The following is a 22437-nucleotide window of genomic DNA, read 5'->3' as shown; positions in this document are numbered from 1 at the left end:
TCAGTGGATGATGACAACTAGACACCACTTGGCTAAGAACAACAACATTGAAAAAAGCATGGATCCTCTGTCACAATTGCTTTATTCACACACCTTCTTCATAACTCCGAAAATCCCCACCTGACAGAGGAGGCATCTGAGGGCCCAGCACATCACAAGGTTTTCTCAAGTCACACAGCAAGAGACAGGACCAGAATGTGTCCCCAGGGCCCAGACCACAGTTCTCTGTTACTCATTCATTTATTGTTAGAATAAAACTAGCTGCCTGGGTAGTTGTGCAGCAGACCGTGAGACGGTATGAAGAAGGCCCTGGAGAAGTAGCCTGGTGGAGTGGGAAGGAAGAGTCATCAGCCTCAAACCAGTTAGTTCCCACATCAAATTGTTTCTCTCCTCTTAAAACACTGTATGGCACTGTGAGCAAGACCCCTCTATGTCTATGTTCTCAAACCATAGACTATAGCACATGACTGGCACAGCAGTAGTGAGGGTTAAGGAAAATACACATCTAAGAGCTTGGAAGAGCACCTGATACACAGAAAGCCTTCAACCAAGACACTGCTACAGTTCCAGATCAGGAACAGGTAACAGTTCCGTCTAGTCATGACCACTGACTAGCTGGTTGTGTGACTTCCTCTGAGTCTGGGGCTAGTTGTATAAGACAAGGGCAAGGAGAGGAGCAGATGACCCCTGACCTCCTTTCTCTCTGGAGTTCGAGTTTGTCGCATTAGTGTACAAAAGGGCATGGTTAACAGCCTACATGGAGGAGCTATGCTACTCCCTGTCAAGGAATCAAAAGTTCCTAGCTCAATGCTATTAGAGTAGTCCTTAAACCTTGTCATTTGATATACTCTATTACCTAAAACAGTTATAGCCTCATTTATAAATCTGTGGCACATAAAAATCTTTATGTCACATCCACAATAAGCCCAATTTAACTTAAATATACTGCATTATGGTGATTCATGTGTAATGTTCTAAATGATGTGTCATGTTGCTATGCAACCTATAAACTCAATTCAGTGAAGGTCTGTGAGAGAGAGTTCAAGTGAGTTAGGCAGAATTCTATGCAGTTCCTGACGATTACATTACTTTACACAGCAAAAGGGACTTTACTAATTAACTACAGTCATTAATTAGTTGTTTAAAGGTAGGGAGATTGACTGACTGGGCAAGCATAAGCATTTCAGGCCTTTAAAAACATACAGCCTTCTCTGCTGCTCCACAAGAAGACACCAGACAGAGCAGAGTCACAAGAAAGAGTCTTTACCTCTATTCACTTGAAGATGGGAAAGGCCACGTGTGAAGGACATTAGCCACCAGTACCTGCCAAAAGCGAGTCCTGGCTGACAGCAGCAGGTAAGGCTCCTTGATGGAGACTTACACCTGCAAGGAGCCATGCGCCTCCAACCTGAGGGCACCTGGAAGCAGAGGCTGCAGGCAGGAGCTCAGCCAATGTTTTGATCTCTGTGTGCTGAGGTTTGCCCTGGAGTTCTCTGTATTCTGATGCTAATTCCACTGTGAAGAGCAGCTGCCCTGTCACTACTCAGGACTCAGGTGACCTCACCAGAACCTTCTCCCCTAAAACACGGGTGAGGGACAGGTAGGGACAGGTACAGGATAGAAGGAGGCCTGTCACTGGAGAAGAAGGAAGCATGGGTGGAGGGAAGTTTGAGGAAGAGGAGGAGACTGGAACAGAAAGGAGGAAGAGACAGGAGGGACAGAGAGAGAAGCTGTGGCAGGACAATATGGCGGGTGATGTTAAGATTCCGCTCTGTGTATTTACAGGTTGTTATTAATGTTCTTAAGGGATGGATGGTACTGGGCTTTGTATGTTTAGGGGGGCGATTATAGCTTATCAATTGGGTCAAAGGTTATTGTGTTGTGTGTTCTTTCATGTGTAGATTTAAGTGTAATGGAGTGTGGGGCGGCTGGTCTGGGTTACCACAGAATTGGAATGTGTGCTTCCGGCAAGATATCTAGCAGATATCTTGGGACACTGAGGTGCTAGACCTAGAAGGGGGATAAAAGACAACCATACTTTTTTTATTTTTATATTTTTACAACAACATCTGTGGTGTTACACAAAATCATCCTATGCTAGGCTTAAGATCTAACAAGTATGTGTTGGTTTCACATCCTGACTATTACAACAGCAGAGGCCCAGTAGAGCAGATTTTGATTTCTTTCTCAAATTATTTCTCAGATAGAAAACATACATAAAGATGTTTTATTATGATTGTTGGGGTAGAACAACCAAAATTGTTATGGGATTGCTAAGTATGCTTTTAAAAAGCAAATACATATACACATGTGTGCCTGTGTGTGTGTGTGTGTGTGTGTGTGTGTGTGTGTGTGTGTGTGTGAATTGCACATTAAGTAATACACCAGCAGTAAATCTTAAACTAAAGTCCAGGTTGGGCTGTTGTTGGGTCCTTAAGCCTTGACACTTGGGTGTAAGTTATTTTAAGCATTTGGGGACAATGCCTACAGGTCAGAATCAGGTTCTTCAATTGCCAAGCACCCCAGGCAGAAGGCAGCACACAGGAGGCATCCTTCTCCTTTGGCTTAATCTGCTAACTCATTTCCTTGGCACTCCCTGTATTCACAGAAAGCCACTTGATTAAAAGTCATTTTCCCCTGAGATCAGGAAACTCTCCAAGTGGCTGGACAACAAAACTCAAAAACTCCTCATTGCTACTGACTTGGAGACCATCTTTTGCCTTGCCCAAGACAAGGAACCAAGCTGCGTTATGTTTCAGGGTGATGTCTTTAAACCCTCGATGTTCGGAAGCTGCCTCGCTTTACTTAGACCTTGATGGATGGGAAATTTTTAGTGTACTCTTTATGCCTTCTCCTAGGAGTATTGCTTCTAAGCTTCCCCAACAAAGCCCTGAGTATACTAACCCTCCTCTTGCATACTGGGACCTACTTGAAGGTCTTTCTTGTGCTCTGGGGGTTGTGAGTCAAACAGATGCCAGAGCTCTCCTTCCGAGGCTCCAGCTCCAAGACAGCCTTGGGCCATCTTCCCCTGAATTTACTGAGGAACAGGATAACCAGAACATAAACACTAAGGTAAACATGATTCGGAGGGGCTAGAGGAGTTGGCAGCAGATCTCTGCCCCAATATATGTATCCCACTGGACATGTGATGAGTGTCACACGCTTTACTTTGTTTAAAGCCATTGATGTATTTTTGGCTGTCATTAGAATCTAACTAAACTTACTCTGACAGACACACACACACACACACACACACACACACACACACACACCCCACGACAGGTGTTTAAACCTATGGAAAAGTTTAAAATTGGGACAAAATTCAATTGCTAAATTCAAAATGAAGAAGACAGACTAGTGCATATTGACTTGGACTATGCAGTCATTGTAGACATAAACCTTTGCAGCGCCTGTCCACTTAATAGTGCGGTATGCTGCGCTAGCAAGAAGCTGGGTGAGAACTGCACAGCTGCCTCTTCATTGCAAACTTCTGCAGCCACGGAGAATGAAGGACACAGAGCAAGGCTGTTGGGGGATAAAGGGATAAAGGGGCCCTGTCTTGTCAGCTTCTGCTGCCCACACCAGGAGGGAGCTGACAGTTCCAGGCAGGACTGCTTTTGTCACCCCTGCTTTGCTTCTTTTCTCTTGAAGTGATTTTTATTCTGTTGGGCCTGCTGCTACCTTACTGTTTAAATTGATTCTCATTCTTATACATCATCATGAATTGAAGAGCCACACCTCACTGTGACAAAAAGACCTGTATGTCCACAAAGGTTCTAGAATACAACAGTAAATGGATGAGAGTTTAAGATTTTTTCATGGTGATTGCTTCTGCTATATGCTAAAAAAAAGTAGTGTGTATGTATATTTGAGTGGCCAAAATTGCAGCAAATGTAAAGATAAGAAGCCCTGCTATTGGGGGCTATCCCAAAAGCTGTTGCCTATCTGTGGGCTATGTTCTTCTAGCTGGGCTGCCTTGTCTGACATCAGTGGGAGAAGTGCCTAGCCCTGCAGAGTCTTGATGTGCCAGGGTGGGGTGAAACCCAGGGGGCCTCCAACCCCCAGAGAAGGGGGTGGGCAATGGGAGATGAGGGAAGGATTATGAGATGGGGTGTCTGGAGGGGCAGTGAGTAGGATGTAAGATGCATTAAAAAAAAAGAAGCCCTGATATTTACCTTAGATTTCATCTATAGTTTTTTTCCTTTCCTGACTGCTCACTCTTAAAGATAAAAACAACTAAATAGTAAGATATTAAAAATATTTAAAGCCATAAAATAAAAGATAATCACATTGAGTATAATAGGTAGCCTTTCAACTACTGTTAGTCATTTTCTATAATCAAGTGATATTGTTGTGTTTTTATCTTGCCAAATTTCTTCCTAAGAGAAATATTCTATTCTTCAACTGTAGAAGCTACCTTTGTTACATGTCACCTTTCTCCCTACTCTGCAGCGAGGCCACAAACTTCATGTGTCGAAGCATTGAGTTCAGAAGACAGGTTCCACAGACTTTTAGTCCAACAAGGGTGATGGCCAGATATCTGATTCCTAGGAGGGGGTCACATGTACATAGTGACTCACCAGTAAGGAGATGGTGGACAAGCTGTGATGTACGTGGCAAGCTGCAATGCATGCAGGGTAGCTTCTACACTATGGCTGTGGGCATAATGATCACCCTGTAGTCTAGCTTTCTGGGTCTGTGAAGAAGAAATGCTATGACCTAATCCAAGTTTTATTCAGCAGTTTTCCTGCCTAATTTTCTGATTTCTATGGAATGTTTTCTAAATAACACATATCTCGCACTTGTCCCACTTCTAATTTGATAGGAAAATGTATTCCAGTTTATATAGTAATAACTTCTAGGTGTAGTTCAGAGAGAGTGGCATTCCAGTATTCTTGTGCCCATTAGAATCAAAACAGTTGACTGATTTATCCACGTGTTCTGCCTCACCTAAGAGTGTGTTTTCACTTCCTGACAAATACATAGAAAGCAGTGTTGCTCAAGTCTCCACTCACAACCGTAGTTCTTGTGCTTGCTAGAGATAGAATATAAGGGGAAATAACAAATATGACAAGTCATATGAGTCCCACTTATATAAGCTTTTGTTTGGTAGGTAAGGTAAGCTAGTAAACACACGCTGACCCTCCAGGGCCATGTATCCTAATTTCTACAGGCGCGGCCCTTCATTACTAGGGCTATACAGCCAACAGAACTTCTGTCCATGATGGAGATGTTCTGTAATGGCATAGTATACAAAAAGGTCATCACCAGAGAGATAAATAGTGCTACTGAGCACTGAAATAAAGCTAGCATGGTGGAGGAAATAAAATTCCAACTTCATTAACTTCATACAAACCAGATAGCCACACAGGGCTAGTACCTCATGTATCAGAGGACACGGGCTCAGAGAAGGCAAACTATTTTTAAATAGGTCCATAAAAGAAGGATTAACATAATAACATTAAGTCTCAGCCTTATGCCAATATATGTATTATTATAGATATTGTACTATCAAGCTAAGCTAAAGAACTTGAGTTCCTTTTAGGATATTAACTAGGCAGAAATGGAATTACTATTTCAAATCTGGGTTCATACAAGTTTTTGTCCACCTAGAGAAGCTCTGGTGGCTGAGGTATGAACTGACCACTGATGGGCAAGGAACACGCACACAGTAGCAGAGCAAGAACAGGAAGGCATGACCAAAACTCTGGAGGTCAGGAGGCTTCATTTTATAAACTGAGTAGCTAGATTTTGAGAGATTTAGATCATCAGGGTGGACTTTTCTTAGAAGAAATGGGAATCTTCCAGTTTGCCCCTAGGCAGTGGTTCTCAACCTTCCTAATTCCATGAGCCTTTGATACTGTAAATTTGCTATTAATGAATCATAATGTAAATGTCTGTGTTTTCTGACAGTCTTTGGTGGGCCCTGTGAAGGGGGTGTCCCTGAGGAGCTGCTGACCCACAGGTTGAGAACCATGTGTTAACAATGTGTTAGCATTGGATCCAGAAAGTAGAGAGAGCAGGTTGCAGTCTTATCAGCAGCTTCAGAGATGAGCCCTTTGGTTTTAAATAGCCAAGGCACCAGTGAGAATGAGAAAAAACAGAACTAGAAATGCCAGGAAGGGAGCAGATTTTCTTGGCAGAGGTTAAAAACTTTGTGTTCTCTGGGTCACATTTGGCCAATAAATGTGTTTGTTTGCTTCAGATAATGTTGAGAATTTAAAAATTTTGCTGCCAATATTTTAAAGTTTAAGGACTTTATGGGAATAACCAAGTTCATGATTTGTTGGGGACAAAAAACAAGTCAATGTGCCAACCTGGCACTGCTCAGAATGACTGCTCGCCTCTCTTCCCTGGTAGACTTTCTTTTAGCTTTTCAGTCCTTTCCTGGTCCTCTTCTGCCTTAATGATCTATGTTATCTATAGGGCTACTGATCTACAAACGCCCTAAGGGAACAGCTGTCACCATTTGATCTCTTCATTTTAAATAGCTAAAATAATTTTCCTTGTGTTTTAGTTTCATGAAATAAAATCTAAATCAAGATTTTCTTATCTAGGCAGGAGCAGCTATTTGGGGGATGTCAGAGAAGACATAACGATGCCCTTCTCACCGTCCACAGAAGCACATTCCTAGTGGGAGCTAAACCCACAGACAAAGCCTGGCCTCAGACATCACCAGACAGGACTAAGCTGGCCTTTAAATCCCTCCCTAGAATATCGGGTCTGGGATCGCGAAAGACAATGTGCAGAATGGTGGAGCTGTAACACAGGAACCCGGAAGTCACTGGCTACTATGGCTTACTGGACGTGTGCTCAGGGAGATAGGACAAAGAATGAGCGGGGAAAAAAGAGAAAAAAAGAAAAGAAAAGAAAGAGAAAACCAGAAGCAGCCATGTGAAGTAGGAGTGACTGCAAGACAGGAAGAGGGTTCTCCTGATTTCCTTTAGATCCATGTGGGACCTAGATGACTCTGTTCATAGATTTGGTGAAAAACCTCTGCGAAAACATTATTCACATTGAAAAGAAACCTCATTTCCAGATTTGAAATAGAGCAACATTTCAAGGCTAGAACTGAAACTATTATTTTACATTGGCATTTTCCTCAAATATCCTTCACCTTATAAATAAATATATAGCAGTAGGTAGATCTCCGTCCTTCCTATCAACAACCGGACAACCTGAGGTAGAACAAAGACAGAATGATCTTCTTCCACTGCTCTAATGGCCTAGAGCATCGCAGCAGAGAGCATTTTCATGTGTGGGTGTAGGCCTCAGTGGTGATGGGAGGCCATCACAAGACCTTACTAGTCAGCTTCTTCTGTAAGCCATTGTATACAGAATAACTCCACAGGGAAACTTGGTCCTATTGCTGGCTTAGAATTTAACGAATCTAGTAAAGTATGAGGGAAAACAGGGGTCTGATCTGACTTCCACATTAAAGTTTTCAATTACTTTAAGGCAGTGGTTCTCAAGCTGTGGGTTGTGGAGGTCAAATAGCAGTCTCACAGAGGTCACCTCAGACCATTGGAAAATACAGATATTTATATTACAATCCATGAACAGTAGTAAAATTACAGTCATGAAGTAGCAATGAAAATAATTTTATGGTTGGGGGTCACAAAACATGACGGACTGTAATAAAGTGTTGAGAACCACTGCTGTAAGTGCACCATGGACCTAAGATAATGAAAGATGCTGATTCTTAGGTTAAATCTGAGCTGAAGCTGTTCATTTGCTTTTAATTCCAAAATATCTTACTTTACTTTGTCTTAAGTACAAATCTAATATACAAATTGTGTCATTCCTAAATGTGTATGTACTCATTTAATAAAATGATTTTTCATATAAAATCATAATTCGAGAAAATTATCTCTATAAAAAAATCCACAATGGCCTATACCGCTCTCTCTTGGCCAGTTGGCTGTGGAGGATGTATTAATACCATGACCAAACACTGTACAGGGAGAGTTAGTTTTACTGGCATTCAGTTTGTAAAGAACAGCACCATTCCGTTAGTCAGCATGAGTAGCTACACCTGTTTCTGCACATAGCAATGCTGTACCGACATTCATGGAAACATCTTACCTCAACAGAACAAAGGTGAAGGTCTATCTGCAATCAAATAGCACGGTTTCTAAGACTTAAGTAACTCCACACCAAGATTCACATCCTACTAAATGAGTGGTCTCTTAAAAATGTGTGTTTGTCTACAGAATCCTTTTGTTGCTGAGATGGGTTCTGTATAGCTCCTGGTGGCCTCAAATGTAGACTGGGAATTTTAAGCTTGCACCATTCTGACTACCTAAATGGATCCTTTTACGTCAACAACCCTTCACAGCCTCACGATGACATGCAGATAATTTTCCCTCAGATTTTTAGTGTTTTTAAGCTACTTTCATTTGCTGTTTTTTTTTGTTTAAGATTTTATTTATTGTCTGTATGTAAGTACACTGTAGCTGTCTTCAGACACACCAGAAGAGGGCATCTGATCCCATTACAGATGGTTGTGGGCCATCATGTGGTTGCTGGGAATTGAACTCATGACGTCTGGGAGAGCAGTCAGTGCTCTTAACTACTGAGGTATCACTCCAGCCCCTTGTTGATTTTCTTATAATTTAATTTTCAACTGGCAGGCATGCAGAAAGAATTGAGTGCTAATTTACTTAGTTAGTAAATTGTGTATGGTTGCCAAATTATATTTCAATCAGAGGTGGCTAGGTGAACTTTTGGGGAAGTAAAATTTTCACATAGTATATGTGTAACTAAACAAGACCCATGAGCTTAGAACCACATGGGACATGTAGATGGCCTTTGGGAGACCCATGAGCTTAGAACCACATGGGACATGTAGATGGCCTTTGGGAGTCCCTCAACCATTAGCAACTTTGCCACCCAAACATTTTTTTCTTGGACTCAATAGGTGGAAAGCTGAAGAGTTGTTTCTATAATTACAAAAGGAAATGTTGCCTTAAAATAGTCCCACATTCTTGTAAGTACCTGAAATATTCAAATATCCTATACATACTAATGGTCTGTATCAGGAAGAGTCAGTGTTAGAACCAAATATATTACATAGTGAAAATATACTTGTTCAAATAGGGATCAATGCTAAATAAGTGAATGCAATTTATAAATTGTTAAATAACAGGAAAAGTAGGATTGCCATCAGTTTTATGTAAAATAACCCCATGGATAGGGAGACCATCTTTCTGGAATACACCCAGGGGAAAGGATGAAAAAACAAACTCACAAAGTATGCAGAAAAGATGAAACAAGGACCAGTCTATATAGTGAATTAACTCACTCTGCTTACAGAGACATCCTTTCAGTGCAGACTCAAGTCAGTCACACTGAGATACGTTACCTGTAAGCAATGGGTTTAACTTGTATATTTTCTCTACAGTAAAACAACGAAAATGACCCCCTGAAGAACTTCCATGAAATAAAAGAAAGGAATACAGAGAAGCTGCACAGTTAATGGCAATTATTATTATTGTGCTTAGTTTTCAAGACCATAGACTCCTACAAGGAGATACAATTGTTATGAAGTCAACAGTGTAAACACTTTAGTCAACAGTGTAAACTCTGACCCACCTTATGGGTTTAGATCGTAACTCTATTCTTTACTAGGGGAGGAGTCTGGAGAAACAGTTTTCAAGTATGTGCAGGATGCTGTTTTATGAGATGGTTAGAAACTCATGTTACTGATACCCAAATCAGCATTTACACACTCTCAGGGGACCCTTCTTTAAATCCTAAGTAGTAAGAGAAGGGCATTGCTAGCTTTGACATGCATCTGATAATTTAGTCAATCACAGTGATTAGCAGACCACCATACCCATTAAATAAGGATTTCCCTTTCTTGTGAGGTGGACCAGGTCTCACAGTTATGACTATAATAATGCTTCCAAGCTTCACAAACTTTATGTGTTCTGCACGGGTGTCTTAAAAGAAAAAACACTGCGAAGAAGCCCTGCTCTGGACCAGGGTTCTGAGTCTCACAGACCTCTGGGGGGTGGGGGGGATGCTGAAAGGGGAAAGGAGTGCTGGGAAACCAGGGGGAAGTTTAGATCCATTTCTCTTGGCTTTAAGTTGACACCAAGCCAGAGAAGAATCCATTTGTGGAGAGCTTTCTTGTTACAAGGAGAGACATATAGGGAACATTTAAAAATGCTACCTTCCTTGTGCAACATTTTGTATTGGCAACTCAAGAAGCAATATTATGGCACAGAAACCTGTTCCCATTTCTCATGTGTATATGCAGACACTTCCTTTTCGCATTTGCATGTATGAGACACAGTGTACTTTCAATTTTGAAAAATCATCACATTTTGTTTAAGCTTTTCCTACTATCTCAAAAAAATGCTTTTAGGATGGTATTTTGTAAACCCCTAAATCCTAATAATAACTTAAGAATGGAACTAGTTTCTATAAAGTAAACTCGATATTGAGGACTTGGCATTAAACATGCTTAGAAATAAATCTGCACCAGTCTATATTTTATTTAACTATATGTGTTCACAGGCATGCCTAACTTCGATTGTAGCAGCGTCACTACCTACTAGGTTGGTGAGTGTGCATAGTAAAGCATCTCGAGTACACAGCAGTGATTGTGACTCCAGACTTCAAGTGCTGGCTACAGTGACAACTGTCTAAGGAAGTCTTGGAATTTCTTTTTGCCTCAGTATCCTCATTTGTGAAACAGGGCTAATAAAGTTATGGGCCCTCAAGGCTACACACTGTAGGACCTAAGCAGTGCCTGGCTAGTAAGGGATTCTAAAAACTAGCTACAATTATGGGGGTCCAGTTATTCATTTTGATTGCTTTTAACTGTTTGACTTTTAGACATTTCCTAGAATTTCTAATAAATTATTATAGGAAAGTAGTCAAAAGTAAATGTATAAAACACAAACAAGAATATAAAAATGAAAAGTTATGTCTAAATAGTAAGTTATCTTATTGTTATATCTGTATTTATATGAGTCTTTATTTACAGGAAGTTAACATTGCAACAACAGCCAGAGAAAACTTGGAGAGTTACAGGGATTCAGTCTGAAGACTGACCATATCATTAATTGTCCTGTGGCCACTTTGTCACTCACTCCCTCACCAGAGCAAATATGGGAAAATTTATTTCTATCTGTTCTTAAAGCAGGTAATTAACTTCTCCTAAAATAAGGCTAGGCAAATTTCTAGTGAGAAGTCATTGTCACAGAATAAAAGAAAAGCACATCTTAATTAATTGTATAAATAGTGTTAACAAGATAACTAAGCTCCTCTGGGTATAGGCCTAAGGATGGACACAGTTTGCAAAGAACACTGTTTCTACATTATTTACATTAATTTACAAATTTTCAGTGTTGGTTGCAAAATTTTATGAGTTCTTCATCAAGGAAAAACAGGATCTGGTATTCAAAACTTTATGAAGGCCTGCGAATCTCTCAGTGAAAAGTTTAACAGGGCCAGTATTTCCCTTCACTTACACAGGCATCGTTGAACAGCACGGACAATCAGAATCACACTGCGCAGCTGGTAAACAAAGTTCCGAGCTAATACAGTGTAAACGCGCCTTTAGCGTCCACCTTCCACCTGTCCAGCGCATCTAGATAGTGGCTGTCAAAGGCCGGGGCACATAAAGTTTTACTGCAGCGGTCCTCAGCTTTCCCAGCATTTCTGTCCTCCAGATTATGCTGACAAAGAGACTGTGGACTTAAGAAGTAAACAAAAGCAAACGGATAGGGGGTACATAGGAGGCTCAACCTAACTCCCACCCAGTCTACATGCTCATTCCACTTCCAAGTGATCCATAATTCTAACTCCTTACTAGGACAACTATTTCCCAGGAGAGCCTGTGGAGCTCCGTGAACAACCCACTAACAGTGTTTCTCCGCCAGGTGCTCTAGGGGTCTCTTAGGCACAGTTCGGGCAGCAGAAGCTACTTGGAGTTCTCACCTGAGACCAACTCTCCCACCACGGAACCCAAGTGATCTACAACAGACACTCAGCCCAGGAAGGGTGGGAACGAACATGGGTCCTCACCTCCTTCATCTTCTTCCAGGGAGTTCATACAAGGAAAATAGCCAGCTAGAGCCTCAAAGGAGGCGGAGAGGCTGCTCCGGCTCTGAGAGCGCTGCATGGAGCGCCCCGCAGCACCCGTGCCCCCCAGGCCCTGCCGGCCCATCTTGGAGGAGGACCCGCTTTTCCCGCGGTACAAGATACGAGGCGTTTTGGCGGCTGTTGAGCGGAGACCGCTGCGGTCGGGGCCGGGTGGGTTCCGGTCCCTGCTTCCCCGGCCCGTGGCTGGGACCTTGGCTTTGCTGGGGAAGGATCAGGAGGAAAGCCGTCAAGAGAAGCAGCTGTTCACGGTGGAAGTCTGAAGTGTCACCCAGGGGAGCAGAGGATCCAGGACGCCGGAGCCGCTAGCCCGGGCGTCCTCCCTCGCCCCGAGATGCTGCTGATGCTGAGCCTCCGCCAATCGGAGGCTGGAGGGGGCGGCACCGTAGCGCTGGTGCCAGGGCGCACCTCAGGCTCTGGCCTGGGGTCTAGGTTGTAGCCGCTGCTGTCTCCTTTGGCATGGCCAGTGCCTTCCGGGCACTGTGACTAATTGGGTGGAATGAGTTAGACCTCTCAGAGTGATAATATATGGGCAAAATTCCTGGTAAAACTTTCCCATAGTAGTTTCTTTTCAGCAGCTGTTCACACTCCTCGGATTTAGGTAAGAGACACTGTCTTCAAGTCATAACCAGATTTTGTCCAGATCGTATGAAAACCTACATTAACCCTTTCGTTTGAAGTAATGGTAAACAGTCAACAGAAGATCTCTTTAAACAGACAACTGAGGCACCAGCAAGGGAAAACATACAACGAGGTCCATAAAGTTAGCATTCATTCTGGGAATGAATTCCTTCTTTCTCTACATAAAGCAATCACCTGCCTCTTGTTGCTAAAAATAACCCTATCAAGTGTAACATTACAGTGATGTACATTGTGTTACATCCTAGCATAAATTTGGAAGCAACACAGACATATCAAAAACAGCCGATAAGCAAAGTTACCACACGATTCTGCAAGTAAAACTCTGTCTCTGCTGTTTTACTAGGAGTCAGGGGAGTATCCTAAGTTCACACACACACACACACACACACACACACACACACGAATGTACACATGTTTTTTAAGTATGGTAGTACTGGGGGATTCACTATTCAGGCTCAGTTCTCTAAGATCCTAATGAATACCATGTATCTGTAGATGCTCACAATACAACAGTGAACTGAGCAGCTAAAACTCCCCACACAGGGGAGAAGTTACAATCACACTCTAGAAGGCAGACATTAACAGGAACAGTAATGCAATAGAGGCCAGGGGCCTGGATGAGGGACAAGTTAGAAAGGGTCCGAGGTCACAGTGCCCAGCTGACAGGTGAGAAGAGGTTTGCAAGTAGAAAGAAGCCCCTGAAGGTGTTGTCTGATGTGGACCACAGAATAGCTGAAGCCAGGCCGGGAGCACATGAGAAGGGACTTAAAACAGGATGTGCCACAAGTGACAGTTCAGAAAGAATGAGAGAAATGCATACAAAGAACAGTTCTCTCACTTCTTTCTAAAACTTCCAAAACTTTCCACACAAAACCCTACCATTGCGACAAAAGGTACTGTTATTTAGATCAAGTTTCCTGTTTTCCAGAGAGAGAGAGATTCATCCTTTCTCATTAACATTCACACAGCTCCAATCCAGTTCCCTTTCAGTATTCACTTTCCCACTATTAAAACCATAGAAATCTGCAAATAACTCACTTTTATTGACAGAATGGAAGCTTTTTACTATTAAATAAAAATTTTATTATAGGAATAAAGGAAAATATCACAAACTCACAGAAACAGAAAGGATTTATTTAACGTCTCTGATGTTTTTTGAACTTCTAGCCATGAGTTCTGAAAACAATTGACTAGCACTTGATCAACAATTTACTTATTTTAAAATGTTTATGGTGTGTGTACACGTGTGTGCATGTGAGTGTTGGTGCTCTCGGAGCCAGGAGCCAGAGATGTGAGAGTCTCCCTAGAGCTGGGGTTGTGAGCCACCTGATGTGAGTGCTGGAAATTAGATGACGTAACTTCTACGTCACTAGGCTCTTGATCAGCATTTTAAAGATGGAAACTGACACATAGGGAGGTGGCTCACAATGTGACACATAAGGAGGTGGCTCACAATGTGACCAGGCGATTCTACTCTCACCTGGCAATTGAAAGAATGATCTGTAATTACTGAGGAAACTTCAATTCCACTTCATTAGTCCTATGTTCACTAGTTTTCAAAAATATTTCTAGCTTCACATAAAGATGTATATTTAGCACTATTTGCATTTTGTTTTTGAGATGGGACTCACTATGCAGCCCAGAGTGGCCTCAAACTTACCATCTTGCTGCTTGGTCTCCTGAGTACAGGAAATAGCGGTGTGCCAACATATGTGGGTGGTTGATACATTTTTAACAAGTTGAAGCATTATTCCCTATTCTTTTTAGACATATCTACTGTCACCTCAATCAACTTAAAACTATAGAAAAAAACTGCCAGCAAAAACTGGAAACTGTCCAAATCTAAGATATGAGTAGTACACATAGTACATGAATATGTGTTTAGCATGTGTAGCTGCATGGTTAGTACATGCATATGCAGTTTACTATGTATAACTACGCACTGTACATATTTTTGGATTTACTTCTTATATGTTGAGTCACTATATTTCATTACACAGAAAGAAATATATGTCTAGAATATTATAACCCAGGATCCCACTTTATTTTTAATTCTCTTATTCATCCAAACATTAAAGATTAAGAGTCACGATGTAATTGATTGCCTTCCAAAAATAAAATCCTGAAAAACTCTACCAGAAAACATGGAAATCATCATTCTGAAGGAAAGATAAACAGATATGTTTTGCATATACTAGTATAGTATGCCATTTGATAAATACAAATAAATATTTTACAGTTTATAAAACCACCTCACTCTAATATATCAATTATTACATCAATCCTGACCGAGTGTTTCCTGGCAGATGTGCTGAAAGAAACTCCACAGTGTTAAGTACATCCACTCTATGGCAGGGCAGGTCTGTGCCCACACAGACTGGCTCTAGGTTAGTCCCTGTATACCATGCCACAGATGCTTTGTGTGTTCATGTAATAAAACTAAGGGGACAGAAAGACAGGGAACAAAGCTGACAACCTCCATTATAATTATACTGTACATTTATTCATGAAAATAAATGCTGACAACCCAACCTTAAAGTCAGACTGCTTATTTTATCTACATGACTATGTTAAATACATGTTTTCCTTATAAAACATAACAATCCATATGGCCTAACCATAAGGTCTGAAATAAGCAATCTTTTTTTCTCATTCTTAACATTATGTCACTATGGTACAAATTAGGTGTACACCTTGAAAAGTTCATGTTTCAAAGGTACTTTTAGTTTTCACTTGGCAGATTTTGAAAGTGAAGAACAAATGTTACACTTTAGCAACTGGCCCATCCAGAACTTTAGAAAATTAAAGAGGTAAAAATATATTTAAATAAGATAAGAGGAAAAAAACTAAGAGAGATGAAGAGGTCAACAGTTTCCTTATTTATGCAGTAAGATTTATAATGGCATTTGACATTGAATCTGCCCATGGAAGTAAGAAAAACTACTAACTAAGCTAAAACATGGTGATAAGATTTGACCTGTGGCATGAATGGAGGAAAATACTTAAAGATCAAAGTCAGATGCCAGGAAAAGAAGTTAGACTGGGGCTTCAGAGGAGGGACAAATATTTGGATACACCAATCTTAGCTATGTCCCTTTGAGCATAGTAATATATGATGGTGACAGCTCAATTTATGTTCTTCAGATACACTACCAACTTAAGAGAACAGCATGAGGTAGTTACTCTCAGTGTTTTTACTTCACAGATGACAAGGCTGACAAAACATTCATCCAGTAAGTATTTGTTGAGTGCATATCACATGCCAGACATGCTGCCATCACTAAGGATACAGTAATTGACAAACAGAAATTGACAGGAATCACTACCCTCTTGCAGTGCCCATACTAGTAAGAGAGTAGCTAACATTTATAAATCACTTAATGATAAATCTTTACCCCGTCAAAGTCTCCATAAATCACTACACAGGTAAAGAGCACTCTGCGAGGAATACTATCAACACCCACCATACACTACGAGGAAACTGAGGCACACATTATTAAAAGTGAAGCCAGCAGCAGTAAGCTTGCACCACCGCGTAACACACAGACACAGGCACAGCACTGAACCCAGTACTGTTGCACACTCCAACTAAAGCTCAGGCGTGGTGGTTTTCGAAGATAAAGAGAAATGAGCTAAGATGTAAACTGTTTCTCCTATTCTGTTCAAATACAAATTGCATCCATGATTGCAAAATGCATGCAGATTTCTCCCTAGCAGCAAGCCAGCAATCAGTTCTGCAGCAGTGGACACCAGTGGTGTTCTTCCCTAACACCATCTGGAGTCCCAGATCCCCCAGATCGAGGGCTCCGTGCCTATACATGTGATGGCACTTTAGATACCAGATTGCTTTAGCTGTGCTTCGGCTGTAGATCAGAGTTCCCACAAACCCCTCCTCCGCAGCTCACAGAACTCAGGTGTGCTGGTTTATTACAAAGGCTGTTGGCAGAGAAACACAGGAAACAATACAGAAGGAATTGTAGCTTCTATATACTCTCTTCGCCCACCACCCTTCAGCAACAAGTTCAGCTACCTAGGATCTCTCTAAACTGCCTCTCATGGTTTCTATGAAACTTAACAGGAGAGGCATCAGTGAAGTGGGGGCAGCTACATCGTCAAGATGTGATTAGGAAAGGGGATTATCGAATGCTAAGTAGACTGGGAGGGGCACTGCCTGCTCATTCAGATTCTTCAGTGCTCCCTTTGGTAACAGAGCAGATCCTGCCTGAAATGAGGTCTTATTGACTACCAGAAAAAGTAGGTCACAAGTTTTCTTATTGATGAAGTTCAAGGCAAGGAAGGAGTTTAGACTTTCTGTTGTGTTCTGCCTTGAAGAGAGAAACTCTCTACTTTTCAGTGGCCTTGCCTATGGAACAGTAAGTTCCAGGAACTACAGATGAAAACACACACACACACACACACACACACACACACACACACACACACACACACACGAAGGTACACACTCACAGCATCATAATGACACTGCAGTAAATTCATACAGCATCTACACAGAATATCCTCAAACATTTCAGGTGAAAGAGAAATGCCTTTTCCTGCCATGACTCCCTGGGGACCTGGAGTATCATCTAACAACTTCTCATGCGATAACAGCACCTCCATTCTGTATGAGCAGAAAACCAGATGGAAACGTCTTGCTGAGTTGGAGGCACCAGTGAAATAAAATCACGCAGCACCTCTCAGATGGCTGTGCTGAGACTTTTTCCCAGGCACTCTTCAGTATCCATTATCGTTATACTGCAGCGCCCAGAACAAATTAAATATCCACAGAACAAAGGGTTCCCTCAACCACCATGAAGTTCAGTTCCTAGTTTTTCCTTTTTCTTTACTGGCTAAGTTCCATATATTCATCCCAACATACCTGGAATACAGAGTCTGGGTAACTACTCTGCCCAGGGAGGTCACGTATTGCTCAGACATAAATTGTTTACAGTTGTTGACACTGCTTGATACCACCCATCCTAACAAAAAAATTCAATTCTTCTGTAGATGTTTAATTTTACTTGTAGATAACTTAATCATGTTCAATATATATGAAAATGAAAAATTTGTAACATTAAGGCTGTTAAAAATCAAAGGCAGTGCAGACAAATGAGGCCTCTTCAAAATATTTTAAAAAATTATGGATCTTAAATAGCATATTAAAAAGCAAAGCCAATGGAAAACATTACATGCAGATCGAATATCACTTACATTGAATATAAGTGGATTCCTGCCTGAAGAGAGTTCTATTCCACTCAGTGTGTTTGATAAGTAGGAAATAGATGGTGTGCTAAGTGACTAGCTTGAGAAGCAGGCCAAGTGATTCCCAGCAGCCCGCTCCACTGAAGGTGTGTGTGAAGGGTGTGAGTATCTCGAAAACTTGAAATTCCATGACAAGAAAGACTAGATAGACTAAGTATGTTGTTCTTGAGTTTAAGTTAAAGCATCTCCCAGTAATGTGCTTTATTTATACCTTCACAGTAAGGCACCCGGGTATTTTGAAGTTTGAGGGGACGAGGACTATTCCAGGGAAAAAAGTCACAGACTGTGGCAATCTGTGGTGGCGTTTATGCTCCTTCTAGCTTTTCAACAAACATTCCTACAATAATAATAAAGTTTCACTTCTTAAGTTCTTCCTTAAGCTAGGGAGTAAAATGATGGTCAGTTAGAATTGGTCCATTTCCTCATAAAGCTGACAGTGACTGGACAGACACTAAAAAAGAACCATCGAAGACAATTCACAGCTAGGTAGGGTGGTACATGTCTGTAATTCGCAGTTGGGAGATGGAGGCAGGAAGGTCAGGAGGCCAAATAATAAGTTTTAAGTTGGCCTGGAGTATGTATATGCAAATACTACAGCATTTTATATAGACTTGATCATTTGTAGACTGAGGTATGGGGGATACTGTAAAACTAATCTACGCGGATAAGAGACTTACCACACACACACACAACTGTGAAACTTATCCTAAACAATGGTCAGCAGCAGCCCGTGACCAAGCATGTGTGCATGAGTGCTGGCCTGTGTAGACATATGTGGGAGTTTTTGGAGACTGTGTCTACTGCTGACCCTGGGACTTTCCATTTTGGGTGGGCTGTCTGGCTTGTCAAGGAACCCTGAGACCCATCTGTCTCCACTTCAGCCCTGCCTGGAGTTGGGTATACATTGCATGAGCAGACTTTTTTTTTTTTTAAATGTGGGTCCCTATTAAAAAATGGGGTTCAGAGCTAAACAAAGAATTCACAGCTGAGGGATATCGAATGGCTGAGAAGCACCTAAAGAAATGTCCAACATCCTTAGTCATCAGGGAAATGCCAATCAAAACAACCCTGAGATTCCACCTCATGCCAGTGAGAATGGCTAAGATCAAAAACTCAGGTGACAGCAGATGCTGGTGAAGATGTGGAGAAAGACGAACACTCCTCCATTGTTGGTTGGATTGCAGACTGGTACAACCACTCCAAAAATCAGTCTGGAGATTCCTCAGAAAATTGGACATTGCACTACCTGAGGACCCAGCTATACCTCTCTTGGGCAGATACCCAAATGATGCTCCAACATATAACAAAGACACATGCTCCACTATGTTCATAGCAGCATTATTTATAATAGCCAGAAGCTGGAAAGACCCCGGATGCCCTTCAACAGAGGAATGGATACAGAAAATGTGGTACATTTACACAATGGAGTAGTACTCAGCTATTAAAAACAATGACTTCATGAAATTCTTAGGCAAATGGATGGAACTAGAAAGATATCATCCTGAGTAAGGTAACCCAGTCACAAAAGAACACATATGGTATGCACTCACTGATAAGTGGATATTAGCCCCAAAACTTGGATTACCCAAGATAAAATCCACAGACCACATGAGATTCAAGAAGGAAGACCAAAGAGTGGATGCTTCAGGCCTTCTTAGAAGGGGGAACAAAAATACTCACAGGAGGAAATATGGAGACAAAGTGTGGAGTAAAGACTGAAGGAAAGGCTATCCAGAGACTGCCCTATTTGCGAATCTATCCCATATACAGCCACCAAACCCAGACAATATTGCGGATGCCAAGAAGTGCATGCTGACAGGAGACTGATATAGCTGTCTCCTGAGAGGCTTTGCCAGAGCCTGACAAATACAAAGGCAGATGCCTACAGCCAACCACTGAAGTGACAACGGGGTCCCCAGTGGAGGAGTTAGAGAAAGGACTGAAGGTGCTGAATGGGTTTGCAACTCCATAAGAACAACAATATCAACCAACCAGATTCCTCCAGAGCTCCCAGGGACTAAACACCATCCCATGAACATATGGCTCCAGCCGCATATGTAGCAGAGGATGGCCTTGTTGGACATCAATGGGAGGAGAGGCCCTTGGTCCTGTCAAGGCTCGATGCCCCAGTATAGGGGAATGTCAAGGTGGGGAGGTGTGAGGGAGGAGGTTGGTGGGGAGCACCCTCATATAAGCAGGGGGAGATGGTGGATTTCTGAAGGGGAAACCAGGAAAGGAAATAACATTTTAAATGTAAATAAAAATATCCAATAAAAGAAAAAAATGTCAAAAAGATAAAAATAAAATGTGGGTTCTGAGGATTCAAACTCAGGTCCTCTTGCTTTATAATACCTGTTTTTCCATGTGAGCTATTTTTTGCAGTCCTTACTTTATATATGTGTGTGTGTGTGTGTGTGTGTGTGTGTGTGTGTGTGTGTGTGTGTGTGTGTGCGTGCGCGCGCAGTGGCACACACACATGTATGTGTGTATGTAAAACACAACTTTGAAACATACCTTGAAACTCATCAGCAATATTTTACAGATTTTGAAGCATAAAGAAGACAAAAGAGTACACATCCATAAGCAACTACTTAAGGGATAACTAGACAGTTTAACTGTCAATTTAAAATGGTTATATATCTGCATACTGAATATTTCACAAAAATACACGTGAAGCACCAATGTATATATTCCCACACAAGGGTCTCCACTAAAAGCATTTAACATAGACAACTGATTGCTTAGTAGAATGCATGGATCACTCACTCATTCACTATTAAACAATACTAAAGAAATATTTACCCATCAGTGCAAGTGGACAAAGTAGAGGATAGTATCAATTGCTGTTAAGTTTACCGCATTTAACCACTATGTGATTTGAACTGTAATGGCTGTTCCCAGTTGTCAACTTGACTACATCCGGAATGAACTACAATCCAGAAACAGAGCGCTCACCTGTGATCTAGATCTGGAGGCTGGCAGACACTGGCTTTTGATACTGATCTTGAGGTGGGCTGACACATACTTTGGATTTGAATCTGTGGCATAGAGGCCATGAAAAGTTTAGGCCCAGGCAAGGTGGTGCACATCTTTAACCCCACTGTAGAAGAGACCCTCGTCCTGGCAGCCTGAAGAAGAGCTCGGCTCTCTCTCCTGGCTGCCTTCAGAACTCTCAGTCCTTCTAGTGAACCATGCCTGCTTCATTGCTGTCATGTTTCCTGACATGAAGATAATGGATGGAACCTTGGAAACTGTAAGCCAGTCCCAAATAAATGTTTTCCTTTGTATAAGTTGTTTTGGTCATTTTGTCTTCTTCACAGCAACGAAACCCTAACAAGACAAACTACTACGTATAAAAAGTCTAAGAAAACAGATAATATAAACACATGTAAATTTAAGAAAAAGACCATCATGTATCTGGAACATAGTTTGTATAGCCCAGAGGTATTTAAGATAATATGGACCAAAATAAAACAGAGACGGGGGCGCTGGGAGAGGGAGAGGGAGAAGGAGAAGAGAGGGAGAGGAGAGGGAGAGAGAGAGGGAGAGGAGAGGGTCGAAGAGGGAGGGGAAGTACTCTTGCTTTGGTAATGATAATTGCTACATTTTTAAGACCAAGAGACTAATTTTACATATTGGAGGACTGTTACATTCTAATACACAATTTGGAAAAGCATAGTATTCAACTGGAAAAGGGAACTAAAGGAGAAGTCTATAAGTAAATTACCTTGGTTTTCACAAAAAGCACAAATTATACAGGTACAAAATGACTCAGAAAAGAATAAACCAATGGAAATGTAAGAAGCTAAAAATAAAACTGTACTTTATCCAAATGACCACCTTGCTGTCACCTCTGAAAGCGTTTCAGGTCCTGGTCTCACTAGCCTGCAAAGCAGCCCTTTTAGAGCCAAGCACTGGATTCCAAAGACATTACCTTGCTGTGGGCCTACAGTTCACATCCTGCCAGTTCCCTCCAGTCTCTTATCTCCTCCCCTCCTCCACTGGATTGCATCTCTTCTATCAAAGTTATACTCTGAGTGTGTACAGTGCACCCTAGCCGTCGGTGCCCAGGCCTCCTCTCTCACATACTCCCCACCATCACTACAGGATGACCTCTTTCCAGTTTCAGGTTGAAAACTCAAATATATTCATGTAACTGTACTTCATAGCTTGACCTTTCATCTGACTTTCTGGAGCAGTCCACTTAACATTGTCAACCTACTCTTTTGGTTTCTTTCCCAAAGAAATCTGTGGTTTTTCTTATCTTTACAGACTTAATAAATGACATGAGTAGCCAATATTGCTAAGACCAGAAAAAGAAAAATCAAGACTCCCATTCTTAACCTGTTCTTTACTGAATGCCTTCCCATCCAGTCATCAACCATGGCCCATTCTCTTAATTGTATTCCAAAGCTTTTC

At 41.5% G+C, this 22437-nt stretch overlaps 1 protein-coding gene and 1 long non-coding RNA gene across 51 annotated transcripts in view; one reads left to right on the top strand and one right to left on the bottom strand.

The window, feature by feature from the left end:
• Positions 1 to 22437, bottom strand: part of Rims2 (regulating synaptic membrane exocytosis 2) — a 511056-nt gene that overhangs the window by 24408 nt on the left and 464211 nt on the right. The window contains 1 exon segment of one of the 50 annotated variants that reach the window (NM_145881.2): positions 12040 to 12364. Within the exon segment in view, the coding sequence (NP_665888.1) occupies positions 12040 to 12181 (142 nt within the window). The 5' untranslated portion in view covers positions 12182 to 12364. 50 annotated transcript variants of the gene reach the window in all.
• LOC134479903 (uncharacterized) lies at positions 1014 to 7856 on the top strand. Its single transcript, XR_010053792.1, has 2 exons — positions 1014 to 1356; positions 6558 to 7856. It is a non-coding gene; the product is annotated as an uncharacterized LOC134479903 (long non-coding RNA).

The sequence above is a fragment of the Rattus norvegicus genome, chromosome 7, assembly GCF_036323735.1.
Source record: "Rattus norvegicus strain BN/NHsdMcwi chromosome 7, GRCr8, whole genome shotgun sequence".
Classification (NCBI taxonomy): Eukaryota; Metazoa; Chordata; class Mammalia; order Rodentia; family Muridae; genus Rattus; species Rattus norvegicus.
This window is presented reverse-complemented; position numbering and strand designations above follow the sequence as displayed.